This window comes from Candida metapsilosis (genome assembly GCF_017655625.1).
Source record: "Candida metapsilosis strain BP57 chromosome Unknown scaffold1, whole genome shotgun sequence".
Taxonomy (NCBI): Eukaryota; Fungi; Ascomycota; class Pichiomycetes; order Serinales; family Debaryomycetaceae; genus Lodderomyces; species Lodderomyces metapsilosis.
This window is the reverse complement of record NW_027138159.1, coordinates 1741969-1765306: the sequence shown is the minus strand read 5'-3', so window position 1 is coordinate 1765306 and position 23338 is coordinate 1741969. Positions and strand designations below refer to the sequence as shown.

Genomic DNA, 23338 nt, shown 5'->3' with positions numbered 1-23338 from the left:
GGTCGATCGGTAGTTAAATGGAATTGAATCCAGCTGTTTTAAATGCCGATTGTAACGAATAGCAAAGTGTGGTGATCAAATATGTGTATCACGTTTCTATCTATTAAATCAAACTGTTCATGTGATGTATGCGTAGATTTGAGCTTTTATTTCTTTGCCTTATACGGGGTTGATTAAAGTGTAAAGGAGAATGTGGTTGGTAAAAGGTTGAATTATTGTGCGATTATTGTATGTCATTTATATAAGTTTTTATTTTTCTCCTATTGTTTCGCCATTTTGTGTCATAGGGATTCGCAATAATTTGACCAGACAAAAAGGGGTTGGTTTATTATTAGAAGTAAGTGAAGAAGGAGAGGATATCAAGATTCTTGTTACATGAAAGTGAAGCTATTCGATATCTAATTAAAGTGCTACGTATTTGATATAGAAAGTGGGCTGATTGCTACTACCTATTTACGAATAGCGCAAAAGCAAGACGCCAAAGAGGAAGAGCAAAAGTTATAATGCCGTCGACCTTATCTCAAATCTCCTATGCAGTTTTGAGTGCTTTTGTTTGTGTTTGAAGCAACAGTGGAATACCTTACCGTCAGTTGCATCTTTCTATTTTGCTTTTTCCTCTTCACCAAGCAATCCTTCTAGCAAGTCAATGTCAAACATATTGGAACCAGATTGGAGTGTCTTGGCCAACACCGTCAAGGAAGCTTCTTTGAAATCTGGCTTCTTTCTCAACTCGTCTATATCGTTGCCAAACTCTGTCGTCATTAGCTTTAAAAAGCGCGCATTGATTTCTTGCTTTGACTGGTCAATCGAATTGGTTACTTCAGTAAGATTTGGTATGCTTTTCAAAGCATTGGCTGTGTTTGGATTAGTTATTTCTGATACGGGTGTGGTGGAAAAGGGAATTGTGTTTAGTTGTTGTTTTTGTTGAATAGTGAGATTTTCTGGTGCTCTCTTGGTTAGTTTGGCTGTTTCATCAATAGCATCAATATCTATATCATCCATAGTTATTTGCTCTGTAGTGGGTACTTCCTTGTTATCTGCTTCATCTTCACTTTCTGACTCGCTTGAAGAGGAAGATGACGAAGATTCAGACGACGACGAAAAGTCCTCCGTTCTTCTCTTCTTCCGTCTTCTATTTGATAGCTTCTTTTCACGACCGTTATTTTGTTTTGAAGCCACAACCATTGCAGGAACAAGCTTGTATATACTGTAAACGTGGGTAAACAAGATGATCAATGAAGAGATGAGGTTTTAACCGATTCGGGAAGAAGAAAGAAAAAAATGAGTTGTATGCAGTACTGCTAACTTTTCACAGGTTTTTGCAACTTTAGGTTCGTAATTTCCTGGTTATCGCTGATCTTGCACGCCTGGGGTTGAAGAGATTGTTTTACTCAGTTAGTTACCTCTCTTTTGAGACTTGCTACTGGGCCTACGCATTTGAACGGACTTTGAAAGACAGAAGGCCCATCGTGAAACTTTGCTTTTTACTAGGGCCCATTGAAGCTCAGGTAACTCGATTGGTCTGCAGAATGCAACGGGCAAACTATAGACACCCATTGGGCTCTCTCTCTTTAAAATGACAACACTGCTCAGGCGCTTGATTGTTTTGACTACGAGTCCTCCGTAATAGCGCTCTTTTACCACTTACAGCACTTTCTATCTGATTTGGATTGCTAGAGGTGTAGACTGGTATAATCTTGGTCGTATGTAAAGACAATTGTATGTTGTTTATCAAGTGTAAATGAATTTCTTTGGCTTAAATCATGCGACAAAACGTGGTCCACCAATTATGAGGATCGGAGTTTCCAAATACACCTGTTTTATAGAAATTGGTAAGCAGGTTGTGTGATTTTTGCAATCGTTCTATGAGTATTGTGTATCATTGCTCTAGTTATATTTCCTTCATTCATTTTATTCCTTATAAGCTTCTCTCATTATGGTATATTGGTCTATTTATAGAAAAAGCTGCCTTTAAACGCCTTAAACTATGGTAGTTTGTGTAATGATGCATATAAACCTAAAAAAAAAGAAATTTTCAAAAGAAGAAAGAAGAAGAAGAATAATCATCCAACCAACGTACTTTACAGTCTTTTCTTCCTTTAATCAAGAAGAAACTACATCATACACTTTTTGGATGAATTGAAAGAAGGATATACACAACATCCATCACCAACACTGACTTACACCTCGTCCTTGGAAACTTCGTGTTTACTTGATTCCTTACAAAGAGCATACATCTATATTGGTTATTACCCAGATGTAAAACAAACCTTGTGAACAACACGAATAGCTGATATAACAAGACTATTACACCTTAGTATAAAAGCTGTAATCACAACTCCCCCGATGGACTAAATTTATCCACACTTTCATCTGACGAGTCAAAACCCCAAACAAAACTAACAAAGATCATCAAAATAAACACACCACTACTCAACAATCCAACAATGTACACTCCCATAGAATACATACTTACAATCATTTCAATTCTCAACTTGTGCACTGCATTGGTCATTTATGTTGTTGACAAAAGAGAAGGAATTTCCGTTAATTCCGGTAAGCATTACAAAAGTTTTAGAGTTTGTATAACAATGTCTATACTTTTTGGTGTTGCTTCAATGTGCTTTCTTTTGAGAAATTACAAATCAAATGGTAACGTTTGAAAGTAGCTAAACACAAGGGAGACTGAATGTACTCAAGAGGTCTAACCTTCAAACAAAAGCTTTTTTCATTTCGTCGGATATAAATATAAATATGTATATTAGCAAGGTTTTCTTTTATTCAGTTTTACTCAGTTTTTGTTCTCTTTTCTTCTGATTCATCTAATCCTTCTAATACATGTGGTACTTTTGGTAAACCATTACTTGTTGGTTTCACCAAAGGAGTAGACAAGTCGGAATGGAAATCTTTAATAATTGAATCAACATCATCAATGTTTAATTGTCTAACATCGCCCAATTTTTTGATCTTTTCGGTAACTTCTTTACACTGAGCGTCAGTTAAATGTAAATTCAATTGATCAACTCTTGATTTAATTGCATTCCATCCAGTTAATCTATTGGCGAAATGAATATACCTCGTTAAACCAAAATCACTTGGACTTAAAATTTCATAAGTAGATGGATTAGCCAAGATGGCTTTAGCGTGAATTCCAGCTTTGTGTGTAAATGCACAGAATCCTGTGATTGGGTTATTGAAAGGAATATTAACTTGTACAGCTTCAGCTACCAAGTTCTCCAAATCTCTAATCTTGTGAACTTTATATTTAGACAAGACATAATCACGATCAGCAGCAATCATTCTTGCCATTAATCCACCCAAGGGGGTTATACCATTACGTTCACCAATTCCCAATACTGAAACATCAATCAATTTAGCACCAGCTTCCAATGCAGTGTATGCATTGGCAATAGCACATCCGGTATCATTATGGAAATGACATTCAATATCACAATTTACCACTGATTTCAATGTACGCACCAATTCGTAAACTTGTCTTGGATTTGCACAACCAACAGTATCAGCAATACCAACTCTATTTACACCAATCTTGTCCACTGTACGGTAAATATTCAACAAATCAACCAAGTCAGACCTAAATGAATCTTCACTTGAAAATCTAATTTCAATACCCTTTGATTTAACATACTCAATAACTTCAATTGCACTTTGAGCAATATAATTCATATCTTTACCATGTGAGTATTGTCTTAAAAATTGTGAAGTTCCAATAACAACATCAACTCCATCAACACCAGTCTCTACAGCAACTCTAGCATCATCCATATGACATCTAATATGGGTCAATATCTTGGCTTTTAACCCCAATTTACAAATAGCTTCACAATCCAATCTACTCTGTTCAGAAGCAACTGGTGACGTCAATTCAATATAATCAACTCCAAAATCATCCAAAGCTTTAGCTATTTCAATCTTGGTCTCAGTGGAGAAAAATGCATTGGCAAATTGTTCACCTTCTCTTAATGTACTTTCAATGAGTTGGAAATCTCCGACATTTGATAAGTAATCAGCTGGATTAGGTCCGTATGGGTTTTCCTGGACTCTGTGGCTAAAGTTTTCACTAACTGCTTTAAAACCGTCGGCTGACATTGTATACTTTGTTTCTGTTGTGTGGGATCAAATGAGAATGAGATGAGGATGTGACACATTGGTAGTTGAAAATTGTACGTTATCTCTTTTTTTTTTTGCCTGAGGAGAAACAGCACAGAGAAGTGTGCGTGTACAGATGACTAAAAAGAAAATGGACCTGAAGCGGGAAGCGGAAACTATTGCAATATGACACAAAGTTGAGAAGGTGGGTACAAGCCATACCAAAGAGGGGAATATGGGACTACTTGTGTAAGTGAGTCATACAGAGCAGCAACTCAGTAGAGAAGCTTTTAGTTAATTTACTAAGGGGATGCAAATTAGTAAGTATCCAAATTCCTTACCATTCAAAGGTAGCTGCTCGTGAACTTAGTAATTTGCTAAATAAAGGCTTATCTGTAATTGAATTGAGTACCCACATCGAATTCAAGCCAATGGTAACTTAAAGTTTATGAAGCATTAGTGATGAGGGATTTTCATGTGCAGATAAAGGGTTGCTTTGCCAGGGATTGGAATGTTCGGCCGACTTCCGAAAAAAAGTAAACCTCGGCCGCAACCGTCACTTTACACCGCTTTATAAATATTGAGTCAAATCAGCAAACTTTCAACTTCTCGTTATTTAATTAATTGGCACTAGAATCCACCACATACACATCCCCACATAATCATGTCAATTGAGCTCAAGTATAACAACCTAGGAGAATCAGGATTAAAGATTGCTCCATTGATTGTTGGATGCATGTCCTATGGATCAAAGAAATGGGTAGATTGGGTATTGGAAGATGAAGAAGAAATTTTCAAGATTTTAAAAAAATGTTACGATGTTGGGTTACGTACATTTGATACTGCAGATGTATACTCAAATGGTGTGTCAGAGATCTTGTTGGGTAAGTTTCTCAAAAAATATGACATTCCTAGAGAAAGAGTAGTAATTTTGTCAAAATGTTTCATGACCATGAACCCAAGAGAGCCTGGCTTTAATGCGTTAAAAGCTGGTGAGTTGAGTGACAAGGATTTTGCAAACTCACGTGGATTATCAAGAAAACACATTTTTGACGCCGTGAATGCCTCAGTGGAAAGATTGGGAACGTATCTTGACGTCTTGCAAATCCATAGATTGGATGAAACAACCCCAAAGAAGGAGATTATGAAAGCATTGAATGACGTTGTTGATCAAGGACTCGCTAGATACATTGGTGCTTCATCCATGAAGGCAACTGAGTTTGCTCAATTGCAATTTATTGCTGAACAAAATGGCTGGCACAAGTTCATTAGTATGCAAAATTACTACAATTTGATTTATCGTGAAGAAGAGCGAGAGATGATTCCATTCTGCAAAGAAAATGACTTGAGTAAAGTTGGAATTATTCCATGGAGTCCAATTGCCAGAGGGGTGTTAACAAGACCAGTTGGAGAAGCTTCTGCAAACAAGAGACAAGATTCCGACCAGAAATTTACTCGCCTAGGACTTGATGCATTGACTGATGCTGATACCGAAATCATTAAACGTGTTGAGAAAGTGGCCAAGGATCATGGTGAGAGTATGGCCGTTATTGCAACAGCTTGGGTCATCAGTAAAGGATGCAATCCAATTGTGGGGCTAAATTCTGAAAAAAGAGTTGAAGATATAATTAAGGCCACTGTTGTCAAATTGAGTGATGATGAAGTTAAGTATTTGGAAGAGCCATACACGCCCAAGAAATCACTCACGTAGGATACTAAAAGGCATTGATTTATGAGACTTAATAGAAGACAATTCTTTAGTGAAGTGTATCCAATGAATAGCTTTTTCTTCTTTTTTTTTTTTGTCCATTTTAAGTTTAAACCTGCAATTGGACGCGGTTTCGAAAATAGAGTTGCAGCTTTGATGATTCGTAAGAGAATGTTGATGTTCACCTAAAACACGCGATCAACTTCAACAATTTTTTCTTTTTTTCTCTCTTCTCTCTATTCACTTTCCTTTCACAACCAAAGTACCCTTCCCCGCCTCAAAGTGCATGGCAAATGACCAAATCAGACCATTTAAATGGTTCTAAATCGAGCAGTCGACTTAGAGATATCAAGGTTGAGAATGAAGCAAAACATCAAGACCAATTAGCGCCAGCTGCAGAGGAATCTGGTCCAAGCATCGAAGAACTAAAGTTTCAAAAAGATTTGGATTACTTGTTGAATAACGAAGACGGGGTTGTAATCGATTCAGAAGTGAGCACCCTCGTTGCATTCAATGGAGTTGATGAAACTCAAATGAAAGTTGTTGCTCAAGGTAAAGGAAAGTCTCGTAAGCTGAAGCTGCCAAAACATCTAGATACACCAAAGACTGTCCGAGTAGAAGATGTCATTGAGGATCTAGGCGAACTTCAATTCTCATCCGACGAAGAGGATGCTACAAACTCAGGATCAAAGTCAGCAAGCTCTAAATCAACACCCAGGAAAAAACGCAATAGAAAATCAAAAAAGAAAGCTCTGAAGAATCCATTGCAAGAATTTGAAAACGGTGTGCATGTGGAGAATGCACCCAGTCCGTCGAAAAATGGCCTGGCCATAAATGAAAACACGCAAGAAGTTGAAGGTAAACCCACAAGTAATGGCAATGCTGATCCACGCGGCTCGAATTCGACTGATAATTTAAAAGAAAAGTCAAACATTACTCCCAAAAAGGCTAGGAGGAAGAAATCTAGGAAAGTTTTGAGCAAGGATTTGGAAGGAATGCACCAACAGAATGGAGAGGGAATTGCGGCTCCGCCTGCAACCCCGTCTAAATCGCTCGCCAAAAAGAAATCAAGAGCCAAGAAATTGAACTCATTACAGGGTCCTGATGAGGTCCACAGAAACAAAGATGTCGAAGCAAACTGCATTGTTCAACCCACTCAACAATCCTCCACAATCGATTCGACAAAAAGCCATGAAGAAACTCCCAAGAAGCTGAGAAAGTCCCCCAGGAAAAGGAATAGAGCAAAGAGTGAACCAAGAAAGAGTGTTGGGGAACCATCGGTGCTGGCTTCAGATGATGCTGCAAACTCCAACGTCATTAAGGACTCATCGAAAAGCGAGGCCCGTGAAGATCTAGATCAAGTACCTGAATTGAATGGTAGTACCAGCAATATCGAAGAGTCTGGTAGTGTATCAGGGACGAGTGATTCAGGAGAGGCTTCTGCAAACTGCTCCCCCTCCAAGCGGTCATTGAAATCCTCACCCCGAGTCCAACCTAATGGAGATGAATTGGGTTTATCTCGGAAGTCTAGCCTGTCTCTAGTTGACCAAGAAAGACTCAAGACAAAGAATTCTGTATCCTCGCTATTTGGAATAACGTTGAAATCACTCAAACTGTCGTCGTCAAATAAATCCGAACACATGCCTGAAGTTTCACCAATCAAGACTATTATTGGTGTTTCTCATCAACAAATTTTAACTGCAGACTTGACCGATGTCAAACTTAAAACCATTATGAATGCACCTTCCATTTCGAAATACGCTGCAAACAGTATGAAATTTGTTAAAAAGTATGAGGATGAAGTATTCAACAACATTGATTTGAAAAAGGAATTTCTTCTCTTGTGTATTAATGTTGCATTATACGAATCTGAAGGATTTAAAAAATCCGTCAATGAGAATAAGGACATACTCGATCATTTCGGTCATTATGAAGAACTCAACTTGGAAAATACACATACTTCAATCACAGCCTCTGAAAAGACATTACATCGAAACACATTGGATTACTCAATGTTTGCATACTTTGGTCATATTTTGATTTGGGCCCTACACTTACAAAGAAAAGCAACTATACCTTCCTTCATTAATGAGTATGGATTAACTCTCTCTCCTGATGAAATCAAGATGAAAATAGGTGGACGTCACTTGTGGGATAAAATCTTTCGCGAATTGAAGGGAATGAACTCCAAAAGATGGAAGCACGTTTTAAAGTTTAGAAATATGTTTCCGTTTGAAGAGGATCAGTTTATGGTCATTCTACGATTTATGAAAATTACAAACATTCCATAACTTAGCTTAGCTTTGTATATAGCATTATCTATCAGGACCGAAAAATTATTCTTTCAATCTTGTTGTACTTTGGCATATGTTGGAGGTCTCAATCTTCTGTTCAAATACTGTACGAGCCAAACTGGGAATAAACTCACACTCAAAATAACCGCCGTTTGCCACAAGTATGTAACTGAGCTTATATACTTCAAATCAAAGTACTCTGACAAGAATGGAATGGAACCCACGTAAGCCAAGAACGTCACCACTATTGTGGCTGCCATTATTTTGTTCCATCTATTAACAGATAGACCAACCATAAACAACTCATTATAAACCAAACTTGAAAAAGACAATGCAACCATGGCGGTAAATTTTTCGGCAAGGATAGTTTGAAATTGTTGAGAAAATAGTTGAACAATACACCCCTGGTAGAGGGAAATGAACACCCACATGAAAAAGGTTTTATATGATAACGATTTTCCCAAGGTCAATTCCTTGTACAATTCGGGATACACTTTGGTCAAATGTTCATCGACATCACAGTCCAAAGTAAGTGAAAACACAGGAGCCATGGTGTAAATGGTGGAGTATCCTACCATCAACCAACCCTTGTATAATGCAATGGGCTCAAATTTGGAGGATATGGAGTACACTGCTTGTGCAACTGATATTAATAATCCTCTGTGTATGACAAATTGGCCCAACTTGGCTGACCTTTTATACGAGTTTCTTCCATGCCATAACAACAACTTGGTTAAATAGCAGAACTGATCAATACTGAAATCAGCAGCTAATGATGCTTGTTTACCTTCCTTACCAACAATTCCCACACCCACATCAGCACATTGTATCATACTGACATCATTACCACCGTCTCCAATACAACAAACACGTTTCCCAGTGATTCTTCTGATTTCAACAGCAACGTCTGCTTTCTGCTGTGGTGAACAACGACAAGCAATAACAGCAGGTAATTTGATAGCAAGTTCCAAAAATTCATCACAAAAGTACTTCATGTAAATAGCCAAAGATTCACCGTCGATAAGTAAACAAGCATTTGGATTTGTTCTCAAGTACTCTATTTGATCCAATGCCAAGTCAGGATCGGATAGTTTTGTAACTTGATGCACATACTGACCTCGTGAAATCAATCTTGCACTAATTGAAACACACTTGGCTGTTTCAACCTTGTCACCGGTCAACATCCAAATCTTTATTCCGGCATTTCTCAAAAGTTCAATTGATGGTTTTACATCGGTTTGCAACTTATCCTCAACACCAGTCAATCCGAGAAGTTCTAAATCTTGCTCCAAATAGTACGTCACAACTTTTTGCATTGTCTGATCTCTATCCTTCATTGAAAGCGAGGCTTCTTTGTAATTTGATGCAAAATCGTCATAAACGTTAGTTGTCAAAATCTTGCGACCAATAACCAACGTACGCAAACCTTCCCTAGCCATATTGCCCGTTTCCTCATCAAGCCAATCATTTGTGCCAACAATTTTCGACATGACAGTATCTGCCCCTTTCTGCAAAAACCATACTTCATCCCTAAATTTGCTCTTTACAAGAATACCCATACGTTTAGTATCTGAGCTGAATGGAAAGTTGTACAACACCTCAAACTCGAGTAGTTGATTGGTATGCACGTGCAACAATGTAATTTTATGTCTGTCACGTTTGAACAACTTCAATCCCACTGCCTCACAAAACTCAACTATGGCGATTTCATCAGGAGATGCAGCTTGATAAGTTATTTCCCCAAATGTAGCATCTTCCAGGTCATCATCGAAAACTGGAGTAACATTATGGCATAATGCCAATGTCAAGACTAAATCGCATACTCTTGCTGCTAGATCCTTTTTCCGCAGCAGGAATTGTGGTGAGCTGAGATAAGTCATCAAGTTTTTGATATAGTCAGTAACAATATCGAATGTATCGCCAGCATAACTGATGCTACCCAAATGAAGTCTTTTCAAGTTCATTTCATTACGTGTGAGGGTTCCTGTCTTGTCACTAAGAAGGTATTCAATTCTTCCCAAATCTTCTGGAATAGTGGAAGTTCTAACAATTGTATCTGGTATGGAAGGATCGTTTTGGATTTGCGACGCATATACTGATTTGGCAAGATCAAGATTTACTCGAAGTGAAACGGGAATAATCGTTGAGAACAAAATCAAAAACCGAAGAATGTCAATATACCAAGTTTTCTCCAAGGGGAAACCATGGGCAAGTACTAATGCAACCGACAATGCAAAAACGACAGCACATAGAATCTTTGAAACACTGTTGATTTCAATTTCAAGTAATCCCACTTTGACTCCACTTTTTGTCGTATTCATCAGTAAACGTGTTTCAATTCCAGTGTATATCACTAATCCCAATGCACTTCCAGATGCTAAGACAGCATTCGCCCATAATGTTTGATCTACCGATAATGGATACGTCTCTGATGTTGAAGGAGATGTGGATCCTGTGGATGTAGGTGGGTTGTACACTAATTGTCCTGTAAAAGAGTGTATCGACTTTGTTGGATTTCCAATTACTAACGAGACTGATTCTATTATTTTACCAACACTTGACAAGTTTTGCGTTACACTTGGTGCCACTCTCAACTTCCAATCTGTTTCACCATCCAACTGATCTGTCTTGATAAACACTTCACCAGTTTTCTCAGTTGATTGTAGCAAAACCATATCGGCAGGTATTCTGACGTCCTTGTGTAAACGAACTACATCGCCCACTCTCAAATCTTTTGATGCCACGTATTTCGGCTCCGAGGTTAAATTATTCAGGAAACGATTCAATACTTCATATACTTCATAATTTTGTTCTCTATCTCTCCGACGTCTAGTGATATCATCACTTGCTTCTTTCATCATTGTCACAAAAAGTACAAATGCCAAAGGGACAATGTATGAAGAAAGGTAACCGATTCTGAGTTGAGGTACAATTTGTGATAAAGCCACTACTAAAAAGTATAGATTGAAAAAGAACTTGAATTGTTCATACAATATGATTGGTATAAATGTGATTGGATTGTATTTTGCATTGGAGATGTTGTTTGAAGGGTATATGTTGTTGGCCCGCAGATTAGTGGTTTTGGTCGAAATGTATCTTTCTTCGCTCAAATTGTTGGTCCTAAAGTCAGAAGCTCCGGATATTTTTAGCCTTTCTTGATTTAGTTCCCTTTTAGCATCATTGAATAGAAAGATAAACTTTCTAAAAAAGTGCCTAAATTTTGACGAAACTGACCTAGCAGCGATGTTAATTGATGAACTTGAAGAATTGTGGGATATGTGGTGTCCACTATAAGGATACGCATTTGATATTAGCGGAGAATGATCTTCATTGAAATTTTGATCGTTATGATCCGATCCTACCGACTGCAAGGGTATGCCTCCACTGATGGAACTGTTTCGGCTATTAAACTTTCCATTTTGTAGTTGTAAGGTATTTGTAGCACTATTCAAAGCTCTATCTAATGAGCTGTCCAAATCTTCAAAAGAGTCAATGTCACGACTAAAGGAGTATCGCCTCGAAGATGAGGTCATTGTTGATTTGATGTGAAGTGGCCTTATTGGCATGATTGATGCGAGGGAAATATTTTGTTTTCTTTTTTCTCTCTGACAACGCGGTTTGGTGGAAGATCAAGAGAAGCAAATGTGGTTAACTGGCTGGCACGTCTATGAAGGCAATCTTTTACTCGTAAGTCGTTCTAGTTGCAAAGAAGAAGTTTGTCGGTTTCTTCTAAGAGATAGAGGCTGCTTTTGCAGAATCCATTGATGAAGATTTCTGGAGAAAGACCTTTCCTGGTGGCAAAGTTTCTTCAAAAGATCCATAAAGTAATTACACATCTGAGCAAAATTCATCTCCTTCCAGGACAAGACACAACTTCTGTAAAATGTATATCAAGTTTCAACTCATCTTGTCTAGAGTGATTTGTTTGACAACGTGCGTCATCAATCAGTTGCGTCATTAAAAAAAAGGTGGTAGCGACAGCCATAATTTAATTCACATTCATATTTCACAAAAGATAAGAATTAGCCGTTTCTGTCATCAAAGCATCCTATATTAGCATCCAATTATCTACCCACTATATTTAAAGGTTAAAACATGACACTGCTGAGTGAGGAAGATGTAGCAGAGACATTGGCAGTCACCGCCTCGTCAGGCTTTCACGCTTACACCTCAGGATCAAAGTTTTCAGATAAATTATCCAAATTAGAAGTGGAGCAAGAGGAAAAGACTCAAACTTTTATTGACAAGATCAGGGAGTTTCTCAGAATACAGTTGTTTGGGTATCCTAACCATTTGGAGAGCTACATATTGGAAAACGAACCTAATGATTGTGCTTTAATTGCAAAATATCGCCAGACTACGGACATAGATTTATCCGAGGTACTGGAGTTATCCATCAATAACTTAACCCTCAATACATTGCATATTCCCCATCCCCTCGAGAGCTTTATGAGAAACGAAACTCACCAACAAGTGAGTAAAGATGTTTTGGATAAGGTAAACCAAGAGTTGAAAGAGAGTCCAATCTTGGTTTTCATTCACGGATTGGGGGGACAAATGTCGCAATTTGAACCCTTAATGGGGCTACTTTCGCAATGTGCAGAGATTTTGTCTTTGGATTTGCCTGGTTTTGGTAACTCCAAGGCTAGCATTAAACATCACAAATCGATATCAAATATAAGTGAAGCTGAACAACAACGAATTTCTTCATCTGTGCTGAACATGTCGTGGGAAGACTTTCTGACGGAGAATATTACCAACATTGTTCATGCTTTCATACGGCAGCAAGTTCCTGAAAAGAGGGTTATCTTGATTGGTCATTCAATGGGTACTCACCTTGCTGTCAATGTAGCAAAGAAATTGCCACAGCACAAAGTTGAAGGGTTGATTCTCCCTTCACCACCTGATGTGATTGATGATTCTGTACCAGGTCTGCTGGACTTGGAAATAGGTGGCTTGTCATGGCTATTCAAACTTTTTGTCTATCTTCCATTTTTGTTTAATTTGTTTAGGACTTGGGATAGACTTCCTGGGTTACAGAGCAAGAGTGTACGTCGACAATTACCAAAAAACAGTCTGTTATACAACAGACTTCGACAATTTCGCTGGAATTTGGATATCGATTCGTCAACATTGTTAAAGTATGTTCGTGGGTTCAAGAAAATCAAAACGTCTGACTTTGTTGTTGTAATTAACCGATTCAATGATAACAAAGGAGATCATCATGCTTATGAAAAGACGTTGTTAGTGTGTGGTTCGGAAGACCATGTCACTAGCGTAAAGCATATCTACCACATTGACAACTTTTTGACAACCACATTTGGTCGAAAGATTTCGTCAGCGTTGGAGGTCAAGGATGCAGGACACTCATTGTTACTAGCCAAACCCGAATTAACCAGCGGACTGATTTTGAATCATATTGAAACAAAGCTACCACAGCGGTTAAATCTATCTCCTGCATGGGTTTTAAAAATTAAGGCACTAATATCAGGAGACAAATGGGGGTTAAAAAATGAAGAAAAATGGTTAAATTTGAAGCCTATATCTGATAATATCAAGAGAGGTAATGAAATTTCTCCATTGTTGGGGATGAAGACTTTGAGAGAGGGGGATTCTATTCATTCTCCAGGAGTTGTGGAAGCGGGCTATTACGATCAAGAAAAGAATGTAAAGGGCAAGCTAATTGCCATAATTGATATTTCGTCTGACATTCCTCCTTACAATCCTCAAACGTTCAAGCATGTACGTTACTATAAATGTGCCACTGTATCCAAAGTAGTACCCGACCAGGCATCGATCCGAAGGTTTATCAACTTGGTTAAAGAGATTTTAGATGAATCCAAGATAGAGCAGCCACTAATTGGGGTGCACTGTCACTATGGATTTAATAGAACGGGGTTTTTAATTTGTTGTTATTTAATTGAAGTGCTAGGGTGGACGGTGAAAGAAGCAGTAGATGCATTTAAAGTTGCAAAGCCGCCTGGTATCAAGCATCCTCATTTTATTGATGCGTTGTACGTTAGATACGATGTTTAGAGTATAATTAGATTAAATACACGAGTTTTTGAAGAGATATGTGTTTTATTGTATATACACTCAGAAATGAGCTGCTGGGCTATTCAAGTGCGCACCTCCATCAACTGGTAAATCGACACCATTGATATAGTTGGCTTGTTTGGAACATAAAAACATCAATACAGTTTTCAAGTCATCTGGTTCACCCAACCTACCACGTGGATTAGTCTCAGTTAATAGTTTACCACCTGCTTCAATCAACCCATTGGCCATTTTTGAAGGAAACCAACCTGGCAATATAGAGTTGACATTGATATGTCTTGGGGAGAATTGAACTGCCAAGTTTCTTCCCAAATGAGAAACGGCAGCTTTTGAACCAAGGTATCCATAAGTACCGACAATATCGTTTGTAGCATAAGAAGCCACGGAGGACATGATGACAATTCTTGATGGGTCTTCAACAGTGGCTGCTTTTTCCAATAATGGGGTAAATAATTGAATGGTATGGTAGACAGCAACAAAGTTTAAATTGATAACCTTTTTCACAGCTGCAACTGTATGTTTCTCCAACGGAGCACCCCACGAGGCACCAGCATTTGCAACCAAAATATCGATCTTGTCAACTTTCTTTGCTACTTCTTTGTGGAAATTGGCAGCTTGTTCTTCAACAGCCAAATCTGCTGGAATGGCAACAACTTCGACTGATCTACCTTTCTGCTTTGCCAAGTCTTCCAAGTGTTTCTTTGCTTCTTCACAAGCTTTGGCTTTACGTGAGGTGATAAAGATGGTTTTGATACCATTTTCAACGAGTGCTTCAGCACAGTAAAGTCCTAAACCACGAGTACCACCAGTGACGACAGCTACTTTGTTATCAACGTTTAATTGCATTATGTGAGCTATTAGGCGAAAAGGATATTCTAAAAGGAAAAGATGGTGGAGGGTATTGTCTGTCCTTTTTATTTGAATCTCGGGTATTGCAATAAATTTTCAGGGTTGATGCGGAGGTGCAGATGACCCCACTTTTCATAAAGAACAGAAATAATATCCGCAATGATCCAGCAAAATACAATTTATATAATAAATGGAAGGGATGAAGAAAAAGTGTCGGGGTAATAATTATATGCGAGTTGGAGGAGGTGGTGGTGGTGGTGGTATGGTGCTGAGTCTAGTACTTGCTTTGATAGGTCAGAGCTAAGTCCGATTGATCACACAAAAGAGGTTGAAGGCTACAACGGAGAATGAGGATCAATCTCTATGTGTATCTAATGAGTAGTTGAAATACGTTCTATACGCGACCTAACCGATTGATCGTAGTTCTATTTCTCTGCGGATATAAGCAATGTGAAAGTCACGAGTGGCTTGTATAGCCTTATAGCTCGCAGAAGATGCATCTCCACCGATGGGAGCACCAACCTTGACCAAAACTTTTTCGCCCGTGGCTTCAAAGCGACATTTTGTAGTATAGTATCCAACTAATCCATGTTCGACAATACAATCAGCATGAATTGACAAACGTTCATATTTGCATATATCGCCTGTGTTTGATAAGGCATTGAAGTACTTTGGATCTTGTAATAGATGGTTCAAGACATATTCGAGAAACTTTGATGCTGCATTCTTTATGAATGATGTATAAGCAGTCAAGATGAATGGTTTGGTTGTTGCTAGTGATTGTTTATAATATGACCTAAACCCAAGACTCGCAAGCACTCTATTGACGATTTGGTCACTCAATTCGTAGCTTTCATCAGCCACAGTCACTGGCGCCTCACTCAACTTGTCGAGGTCAAAATGTGAAGCAAACTCTGCCGGTATATCACATTGAAAAGCACTTTCAATGGAATCATCATCGAAGCTCCTCTCAAAGCCCTGTGCCTTTAGTAACTCAAACTCTTTCTCTCCTCCTAGTAACAAAAACACTCCTATTTCATCATCTGGCTTTACGGCCAAATTTTCAAGCAAAGAGTCATCACTCTGAATTCTCGGCGTTTGGATAATGTTGTACTTTAACCGAGGCTTATCATACCCCTTGTTAAGTAGTTTAGACAAGTTGGGAAATGATTTCCTAGATCGAAACCACAGTTGTGGTAAAAACACAATCTCTAATGACATGTTTGATGTAATGAAATTGAGGAATCATCGTGGGATTGTTCCACACTTTAAATGCGGAAAGAAAAAAATGAGTCAACGCTTGCAACAAATTAGTCATTATTTTAGTAGAAGAGGAGAGGGAGTGGAAACACGGCGTTCCTTATGACTCAAGGACTTTTGATTATAATATGAGTTTACTGAACTATTAAGAACAATGAAGGGGGAATATCGCTCCTCTTGAGTTTTTATCAACATTTTTTGGGTGCAAAATTGTGCCAAAAGTTAGAGAAACTATGTTCGCAATGTAAAACGAGGATGGAGTTCATTTACCACCGATGTGTTTACGAGTTTGGCCACGGACTTCAGTTGGGATAGGATAATCAGGATCACCTCAACTGTTACTAACTACCCTCTTATCATATGCCTCAACTGCTATACGATCGTCGTTTATCACACACACACACAAAAAAAAAAAGTAAGAAACGAAGCAACAATGCCAAGGGTCAGTTTAAACCGAGAAACACGAGGACTGCCCATGATTGGCTGGAACCCAAACACGTCATAGGAGAATTTCATGTTAATTTCTGTGTAATATGAAATAAAAATAAAAAAACAAGACGTGTAAATAAGACGTGTTTACATCAAGACGTGTTTGGAGATTGCATTACCCAATTTTGATCAAGTATAAATATAAACAAACCTTTCCATTGCAAAATTGTGTAGATATTGCTATTTCACTAAAACACAATCAACGTCTATTTTTTCTTATTCTCCGATTGTCGCAAAATAGGTGTGTACAAGGCAAAGATGAGAGTCTATACGTAGAGACGATGGTCAACAGAGGAGCAAATTGTAAGCAACTATGTCGTCTTAGAGAATGCAAGGGGGGGGAGAGTTTTTTCCGTCGGAAAATGCGCTAAAGCGTAAACCATTATACATAGAAGGTAAAGTATATTGAAAGGCTGTGTAGGCGCCTATTACATTACTTTCAGGGACACAAGACCAAAAACAAAGAGAGAGGAGGGGAGCAGATGCTTTATTCTTGCTAATTGCATATTGCATCGGAAAAGGAGAAAAATTACAAAGAAATAAAAATAAACATTCGACTTTCGTATAGAGCAAACTTTTCTGTGGCGCTGAAAATCACCCGATTAATAAAACCAAAACAATACACAAAATAACATATAACCACTGCTTTTCATTACAAATCTTTATGTAATTTTTGTTGGGAAGAATGCATTCTGCAGTGAGGCTAAGAAAATCTTTAAGTACTTTAACATCAGCTGTCACTTTAAGAAACAGAGTGGGTGATTTTGTAGTATAAAATGGGAAGTTAATAAAGAATTGTTTGAATTTTGTGTCATATTAGTAACCCATATCAGTAAAAAAACCACACGAGTATAAAACCATTACATTTTCCACCTTCTATTTTCCTAATATATATCACTTCATAAATTCGATATCAAGATCAGCTTCAACAGCCAACTTTGCTATAAACCACCACTATTTTAACAATAATGTACACTTATCAAATGAAACCAACATCAAAAGCTTCTGCCATTCTCCTAATCAGCTATTTAAGTATATCCACTACGTTGCCATTCATCTTGTCATATAAAGAGTCGACGATGCATCTAAATCAGGAAAGCAAAGGAACAGCCTCATTTAGGTCGCTTTTTACAAAGATATAAAGGATTGTTTTTTTACCTCAGGAAGGGAAATATGTTTACGTAGTTTTTAATGCATATTTTTATTAATAATTTTGGAAAACACATCAGTGAAATGGCGTAGAATAGTGACAGGGAAGTAGAGTTTCTTTTGCACCAAAGGAAGAAGTTAACCGCAGAGATTTTACTGTCCCGAAGCGAGCTAAGGGTACTGTGGCTCGCAATTTGATAAGTTAGCCGAGCCGAGAAACGTTTTCTACAAAGTGATCCTAGTTTGAAATGCTTTTATACAAGCTACCTATTTACATAAACTACTTCTTTGCTTTCTTCCAATGAGCGTCTTTAAAGATTGTCTTGAGTGTGTTTAATGAATGAATTGTATCAAACATTTGCTGCTTTTGATTTAAGTCCATTGTAGGATTGATGGAAAGATCATGACTTACTCTCAAAGAAGCTGCATCTTTATTACCCTTCAAATCAATAGAGTCGACACGACCTAAAACGATGCTACTGATTCTTCCTTTCAACACATCTTGCTTTGGTTCTAAATCCCAATTCTTCTGTAAAATGAATCTATTTTGAGACGAGGATGGAGCACTATCGATTATTTGTTTGGGCAAATTGTATGGATATCTCGAGTCCAATAAGGCTAACTTGGCGACCGAGGATACTCTTGAGCTAATTGATGAAACTATACTTGGAATTTTACCATAGAAGAACTGTTCTGGCTTCAAAGTTGGATTCAAAGGTTCAGCAACTAGTTCTTTGGATTCGATTGGTGCAGCGATGGCAGGCTTGTTGTTTGCTGGTGCTGTTCTTCTGTCTCTTCCTTGACCAGCAACTCTTCTTTTGAATGGTCTGGATGCAGGTTTGTTATCGCCGTTTCTAGTAGCTTCGCCACGACCTTGCCATGGTTTTCCTCTTGATTCTTGTCTTTTAAATCCTCCCCCAAGTGGCTCAAATAGTTTTGGAGTGCGAGGTGTTTCTGAAACTTTTCTAAATGCGGTGTTGCTTGAGTCGTGGGATGCAACACGTTGGTTTTGTTTAAAAAGTCCATTATTCGTTTCTTGGCTATACGTCTTAGTGGCTGGTTGGTATTGGTGTTGTTGTTGTTGCTGGACTTGGTTAGAGTCTCTTTGTGGTCTGCGGAATCTGTCTCCAAAAGAGGTATTGGATTTGCCTCGAAGAACGTTTGTTGCTCTATTTTCTTGACCTTGGGCACGAAACGGACGGTTTGTTGTTGACTCTTGTTTTTGGGGACGAAACGGACGTTGTTGTCTCTGTTGATTACTCGGTCCTTGTTGCAGGGAGCCTTGAAACCTGGGTTTAGATTGAGATGGCTTTCCTGATCTAGAGCTTGAACCTTGTGTTGATTTACCCAATTGCCTCTGTTTACTCAACTCAGCTGCTTTTGTAGTAACTTGGTCAATCCTTTTGAAAATATCATTCAAGTTGAATTCAGGGACAGCTTTACCATTTGTTTCACCATTTTTTGTAGAGTTGAACCTAGCGAGTTTCCTAGCAGACCCATTAAGCAAGCCCCTTTTCGAAGTTGAAGCCCACATTTAGTGTTGTAGTGATTGAGTTAATGGTTCTGGAAAGGGTTGAAAATTTTTGAAAATTTTTGATTGATTTTTTTCCGTTCGCATTGTCCAATTTGGAGAGTGTCGCGACAATCAAAAAGATGAATGGACCAATAGGTGAACTACGGTAGAGGGAACAGTGCAAAGCTTCCATTCGGCAGCTGATGAGTGTGTTTTGGCAATTGATCTAAGTGAGCCTGTTTGTGGTCTGTTTTAGCGTCCTATACAACGTGGTCAACTGCCAATGCCATTGTGTAGTCCTACATCGGAGTAACTACACCTTGGATTTAAAGATACTACGCCGAGAAAGCCAAACAATATCAGGTTCAATTTCTGAAGTTGCGGTAGTTAGCCTATGAGTAGAGTAGTACCCTGAAAGCTATTGTGATGTTTTATATACGTTTCCTTACTTTTCATAGGTTGCAAAAATGTTAAGTAAAATTATTGGTATCAAGTACACTACTTAGTTAACTTTTAATACTAATTTATTATTGGTAAAAAAGCAAAATTGTTGTATGAATTGCCGAAAAACAAAAATTTATTGGTTCTCATTGGCAAAACAAAATTTTTCTCACATTACACACACACACACACTCTCTCTCACACCAAAACTTTTTTTTTTTTTTCAAAGTCAACGTTGAGTTTTCCAGAGTGGACTTTTCTTTCTTCATTAAATCAACAACAGAATATAATATCATATATACATAGAATGTTGTCAGCACGCCCTGTTTTACGTAACGCAGTCCGTTCAGCTTCTGTTGCTGCTAGATCATCAGCCAGAGTTGTATGTATTACACATATTCTCACTAACTCAATGGATTGGAATAAAGGGTGGAAAAGAATTTTCTCAATTCGACGAAATCAATCGTTGATTCATCATCAATTGAGGTATCAAAACAATCGTCGATAGAGGAAGAAGTCACTAGCAATGCTCAATCACTATTTGACTTGCAATGCAAAGTGTCTGCTTCACAATGGGAATGATTTTTTTTTCCATCCAATCGTCACCCTACCCCAGTCCCATAGCACTTCATACTAACTTTAATTTAGGCTCGTCCAACTTTGTTGACTGCTCAAAGATTTGCTTCAGCCAAGGCTGCCCCAACTGAAGTCTCTGCCATCTTGGAAGAGAGAATCAAGGGTGTTTCCGATGAAGCTAACTTGAACGAAACTGGTAAAGTTTTATCAGTCGGGTATGTATTTCCTCTACACAGAGATTGTGTGTTTATGGTGGCGGCAACATTGTGATTGGGCTTCGTCGCTGTCATAACCTGTTGACCCCCAATTGCGTTGTCGATGCTTTGTTGCATGCTCATTGGCCAATCAGAATTTTTTTTTTCTCGCCAGGCGCACACACCATAATAAAAACACGAACAATTTTTTTTCCCTTTTACTGGAATCAATTTTACTAACAACCTTATAGTGATGGTATTGCTCGTATCTACGGTTTAAACAACATTCAAGCTGAAGAATTGGTCGAATTCGCATCAGGTGCCAAAGGTATGGCTTTGAACTTGGAAGCTGACCAAGTCGGTGTAGTCTTGTTCGATTCCGATAGATTGGTTAAGGAAGGTGAAACCGTCAAGAGATCAGGAGAAATTGTTTCCGTTCCAGTCGGTCCAGAATTGTTGGGAAGAGTTGTTGATGGTTTGGGTAACCCAATTGATGGTAAAGGACCAATCAATGCTTCCGGTCACTCAAGAGCTCAAGTTAAGGCTCCAGGTATCTTGCCAAGAACCTCAGTCCACGAACCAATGCAAACTGGTTTGAAGGCTGTTGATGCTTTGGTCCCAATTGGTAGAGGTCAAAGAGAATTGATTATTGGTGATCGTCAAACTGGTAAGACCGCTGTCGCTTTGGATGCTATGTTGAACCAAAAGAGATGGAACAATGGTTCAGATGAAAAGAAGAAATTGTACTGTGTTTACGTTGCCGTTGGTCAAAAGAGATCAACTGTTGCTCAATTGGTCCAAACTTTGGAACAAAACGATGCCCTTAAATATTCCGTCATTGTTGCTGCTACTGCTTCAGAAGCTGCTCCATTGCAATATATTGCTCCTTTCACTGCCACTGCTATTGGTGAATGGTTCAGAGACAACGGTAAACATGCCTTGATCTGTTTCGATGACTTGTCCAAACAAGCTGTTGCTTACCGTCAATTGTCATTGTTGTTGAGAAGACCACCAGGAAGAGAAGCTTACCCAGGTGATGTTTTCTACTTGCACTCTAGATTGTTGGAAAGAGCTGCTAAGATGTCTGAAGCCAACGGTGGTGGTTCATTGACTGCTTTGCCAATCATTGAAACCCAAGGTGGTGATGTCTCTGCTTATATTCCAACCAATGTTATTTCCATTACTGATGGTCAAATTTTCTTGGAAGCTGAATTGTTCTACAAGGGTATCAGACCAGCTATTAACGTCGGTTTGTCAGTCTCCCGTGTCGGTTCCGCTGCTCAAGTTAAAGCTATGAAGCAAGTTGCTGGTTCTTTGAAATTGTTCTTGGCCCAATACAGAGAAGTTGCTGCTTTCGCTCAATTCGGTTCCGATTTGGATGCTTCTACCAAACAAACTTTGGCTAGAGGTGAAAGATTGACCCAAATCTTGAAACAAAAACAATACCACCCATTGGCTGCTGAAGAACAAGTTCCAGTCATTTTCGCCGGTGTTAACGGTTACTTGGATGACTTGCCAGTTAACAAGGTTGGTGAATTCGAAGAAGCTTTTGTTGCTCACCTTAAATCTGACTACTCTGACTTGTTGAATGCTATCCAACAAAAGGGTGAATTGAGCAAAGACCAATTGGACCAATTGCACAAGATCACCAAGAGTTTCGTCTCCAACTTTAACTAGATTGGGAAGGGTATAGTTTATATATATTCGAAGAAAAAAATACATTTTGTAAGTTAGGTGTGAAGTGTTGTAGGAATAAGAAGTGCGGAAATTGAATTTTAAATCCATCCTCTTTCAACTTACACATCAGTATGACACACGTTTCAATTGTTACAGGAGCTTCAAGAGGTATGTTGAACTGGAATAACATAGATATGACACTTTACTAACTCTTTCAAGGGATTGGAAAGGCAATTGTTGACACCATATTGCAATCACCAGAAGCAAAAGTCGTTGCCATTGCCAGGTCACAAGAGGCTCTTCAATCATTGAAAGATAAATACGGACCTGACAGCTTTGACTTTGTTGCAGGTGATGTGACTGATGAAAACACTGCTCAAAAGGCCATCGACGTAGCCCTTACTCAATTTGGACAAATTGATTCGATCGTTGCCAATGCTGGAGTTTTGAATCCCGTTGGTGCCATCAATTCTACATCAATTGAAGATTGGAAAAAGTTGTACGATATCAACTTATTCTCCATTGTGCAGTTAATTCAACTCAGCTTGTCGGAATTAAAACGTACAAGGGGTAAGGTTGTTGCAGTGAGTTCAGGAGCCGCCACTAAACCTTATAGCGGATGGTACGCATACGGAAGTTCTAAAGCTGCGTTGAATCACCTTATTTTATCATTGGCGGCAGAGGAGCCATCGATCCAAGCAATCTCAATCGCACCAGGAGTAGTTGACACGGAGATGCAACAAGATATTAGAGAAAAGTTTGGCACTAGTATGAGCAAGGAAGGGTTGCAAAGATTTATCGATTTGCACGAGAATAAGCAATTGGCACCTCCAGAGGAGCCAGGTAGAGTATTAGCTAACTTGGCATTGAAAGGTTGGTCAGATGAGTTGAATGGACAGTTTCTTCGTTATAACGATCCAAAGCTTGAATCTTATAAGTAGAGAGAAAGTGTATACACAAGATCCAATAAAAGGTTGAAAAAAAAAAAGAAAAAATAATATGTAACCAGACCACTTAGATT

General features: G+C 38.5%; 11 protein-coding genes across 11 annotated transcripts; 5 read left to right on the top strand and 6 right to left on the bottom strand. All coding sequences in view use genetic code 12, as the record gives it.

The window, feature by feature from the left end:
* Positions 1-600: 600 nt before the first annotated feature.
* I9W82_000784 (uncharacterized protein) lies at positions 601-1185 on the bottom strand (the record flags this gene model as incomplete). Its single annotated transcript, XM_067695185.1, has 1 exon — positions 601-1185. The coding sequence occupies one exon, from the start codon at positions 1183-1185 to the stop codon at positions 601-603; it is 585 nt and encodes a 194-aa protein (XP_067550808.1).
* A 1602-nt stretch (positions 1186-2787) lies between these two features.
* Positions 2788-4110, bottom strand: LYS21 (homocitrate synthase; the record flags this gene model as incomplete). The annotated part of the gene is made up of 1 exon (XM_067695184.1): positions 2788-4110. One exon carries the CDS (start codon positions 4108-4110, stop codon positions 2788-2790), a length of 1323 nt encoding a protein of 440 aa, XP_067550807.1.
* Positions 4111-4774: 664 nt separating this feature from the next.
* Positions 4775-5821, top strand: LPG20 (aldo-keto reductase superfamily protein; the record flags this gene model as incomplete). The annotated part of the gene is made up of 1 exon (XM_067695183.1): positions 4775-5821. The coding sequence occupies one exon, from the start codon at positions 4775-4777 to the stop codon at positions 5819-5821; it is 1047 nt and encodes a 348-aa protein (XP_067550806.1).
* A 290-nt stretch (positions 5822-6111) lies between these two features.
* On the top strand, positions 6112-8109 carry I9W82_000781 (uncharacterized protein; the record flags this gene model as incomplete). The annotated part of the gene is made up of 1 exon (XM_067695182.1): positions 6112-8109. The coding sequence occupies one exon, from the start codon at positions 6112-6114 to the stop codon at positions 8107-8109; it is 1998 nt and encodes a 665-aa protein (XP_067550805.1).
* A 53-nt stretch (positions 8110-8162) lies between these two features.
* I9W82_000780 (putative aminophospholipid-translocating P4-type ATPase) lies at positions 8163-11645 on the bottom strand (the record flags this gene model as incomplete). Its single annotated transcript, XM_067695181.1, has 1 exon — positions 8163-11645. The coding sequence occupies one exon, from the start codon at positions 11643-11645 to the stop codon at positions 8163-8165; it is 3483 nt and encodes a 1160-aa protein (XP_067550804.1).
* Positions 11646-12207: 562 nt separating this feature from the next.
* On the top strand, positions 12208-14148 carry I9W82_000779 (triacylglycerol lipase; the record flags this gene model as incomplete). Its single annotated transcript, XM_067695179.1, has 1 exon — positions 12208-14148. The coding sequence occupies one exon, from the start codon at positions 12208-12210 to the stop codon at positions 14146-14148; it is 1941 nt and encodes a 646-aa protein (XP_067550803.1).
* A 60-nt stretch (positions 14149-14208) lies between these two features.
* I9W82_000778 (uncharacterized protein) lies at positions 14209-15015 on the bottom strand (the record flags this gene model as incomplete). The annotated part of the gene is made up of 1 exon (XM_067695178.1): positions 14209-15015. The coding sequence occupies one exon, from the start codon at positions 15013-15015 to the stop codon at positions 14209-14211; it is 807 nt and encodes a 268-aa protein (XP_067550802.1).
* A 408-nt stretch (positions 15016-15423) lies between these two features.
* On the bottom strand, positions 15424-16239 carry I9W82_000777 (uncharacterized protein; the record flags this gene model as incomplete). The annotated part of the gene is made up of 1 exon (XM_067695177.1): positions 15424-16239. The coding sequence occupies one exon, from the start codon at positions 16237-16239 to the stop codon at positions 15424-15426; it is 816 nt and encodes a 271-aa protein (XP_067550801.1).
* Positions 16240-18196: 1957 nt separating this feature from the next.
* Positions 18197-19450, bottom strand: I9W82_000776 (uncharacterized protein; the record flags this gene model as incomplete). Its single annotated transcript, XM_067695176.1, has 1 exon — positions 18197-19450. One exon carries the CDS (start codon positions 19448-19450, stop codon positions 18197-18199), a length of 1254 nt encoding a protein of 417 aa, XP_067550800.1.
* A 727-nt stretch (positions 19451-20177) lies between these two features.
* Positions 20178-22317, top strand: ATP1 (F1F0 ATP synthase subunit alpha; the record flags this gene model as incomplete). The annotated part of the gene is made up of 3 exons (XM_067695175.1): positions 20178-20252; positions 20519-20661; positions 20892-22317. 3 exons carry the CDS (start codon positions 20178-20180, stop codon positions 22315-22317), a joined length of 1644 nt encoding a protein of 547 aa, XP_067550799.1.
* Positions 22318-22448: 131 nt separating this feature from the next.
* Positions 22449-23258, top strand: I9W82_000774 (sepiapterin reductase family protein; the record flags this gene model as incomplete). Its single annotated transcript, XM_067695174.1, has 2 exons — positions 22449-22485; positions 22537-23258. 2 exons carry the CDS (start codon positions 22449-22451, stop codon positions 23256-23258), a joined length of 759 nt encoding a protein of 252 aa, XP_067550798.1.
* Positions 23259-23338: the final 80 nt, after the last annotated feature.